Source organism: Galeopterus variegatus, unplaced genomic scaffold (assembly GCF_000696425.1).
Source record: "Galeopterus variegatus unplaced genomic scaffold, G_variegatus-3.0.2 Scaffold365, whole genome shotgun sequence".
Taxonomy (NCBI): Eukaryota; Metazoa; Chordata; class Mammalia; order Dermoptera; family Cynocephalidae; genus Galeopterus; species Galeopterus variegatus.
The window spans coordinates 649,098-650,578 of record NW_007726476.1 but is presented as its reverse complement, the minus strand read 5'-3'; the positions used below and the strand labels follow the sequence as shown (position 1 = coordinate 650,578).

General features: G+C 40.5%; 1 protein-coding gene across 1 annotated transcript in view; it reads left to right on the top strand.

Moving 5' to 3' along the window:
• DNAH14 (dynein, axonemal, heavy chain 14) overlaps positions 1 to 1,481 on the top strand; it is a 390,354-nt gene that overhangs the window by 15,714 nt on the left and 373,159 nt on the right. The window contains 1 exon segment of the mRNA XM_008567995.1: positions 764 to 881. Within this exon segment, the coding sequence (XP_008566217.1) occupies positions 764 to 881 (118 nt within the window).

Below are 1,481 nucleotides of genomic sequence, written 5' to 3'. Positions count from 1 at the left end.
CAGTGCCTCAAGTGGAGAAATACTGAAGATTCCTTGAGGGACAGCACCATTCATTTTATGCGCAGGCATGTGTGTGGTGGGTGTGCTGGGGGTGGGGCGTAGGATTAGCTGCAGGGAGGAATGACAGTACGTGGGGAATGGTTATAGGCAGACCTCATATCTCAGATGCATAACTGGAAGATCTTGGCCCTGAGACACATATTCTCCCACCTCCATCTCTTTAAAAGGTAGACCTGGGCTTAGACAACCCTCACTGCACTTTACCAGCCAAGGTAGCTGTTGACTCACCTTTAATATAGCTCACAGGGAAAAATAATGGGATACATTTGGGTATGGTGGAGGAGCAGTATCTTGGCTCTGAGAGGTAAGGAAGGGGACCAGGGTTCTAACTGCTTCTTCTTAAACAGGTTTGCAGCCATTCTTATTTCAGTCCCAGTAAACTCCACAATGGCTATCAGAGGTACCTGGCAGCTCAATTCTTAAACCTTCCTAGGATTCCACATTGTGAATCATCCTACTTCTGGGTTTTACTCATTGCCCTCATAGATTTTAGCTTATACATTGAAACAGAAGTAATGGATAAGAAAGGGAAAGATTTTGAATTATTTATAATAAGTCCCCTCAAAAAATAAGAGAAAGTATTGTTAATTTGAAACAGAAACTCTGAATTATAAAGCCAACTGGGAGTACTGGATATGAAAAATATCACAGTTAAAAAAACAACCAACCTATATTGATAGGTTGAATAACAGAATGTACTAAGTACTTGACATACTTAAACATGGTGGGTTGAACCCATGCTTTTACTACTCTCTCTCNCCTATTGATTTGGCAACTGTAAATCAAGAGATAGAGAAAGACAAAAGCAGCAAAAAACCAAGGTAAAAATAGCATATAATATAATAAGATTTTTTTCTAAAGTAAAACTTCAACAACATATGGCTAGTGGTAAACCATTCCGACAGTGAAAAACTTGAAATGTCATTGGTTAAGGGTTCTGCAGTTTAGAAAACCTTAGTTCCTGACAATATAGGCAAATTAACACTGGTTTCTGGCTGCTTCCCCCAGACCAACCTTGGACCTTGGATATGTCAAAAAAGTGCGAGGGATGTTGATGGATATGAGAAATCAACCAACAATTGAGAAAAAAATCCCAGGAAGGAGAAAGATGGTTAGTTCTAGGCATGGACTGTGGGCAGAGAATGCAGCTCAGAGCAGAAGGCAGCACAGAGCAGATGAAAAAAAAAAAAAAAGATTGGGGAGATCCATGTGTTTTTTGGCTTTTTTCCCCACATTCCTCTGGGTGGATCCTCATCTACAGAAAAACAGCACTACCATCCAAATCAACCAGGGAATAGAAGGTTATTATTACCTCAGCACTTGATATGGGCCAAGGATTAGGATGAATAAGTGGATAATTACAGGTGTGGCAGTCATATCTGCCCTTGAGCATTGTCTTCCCCTTGTTTTCCTTCTACCTT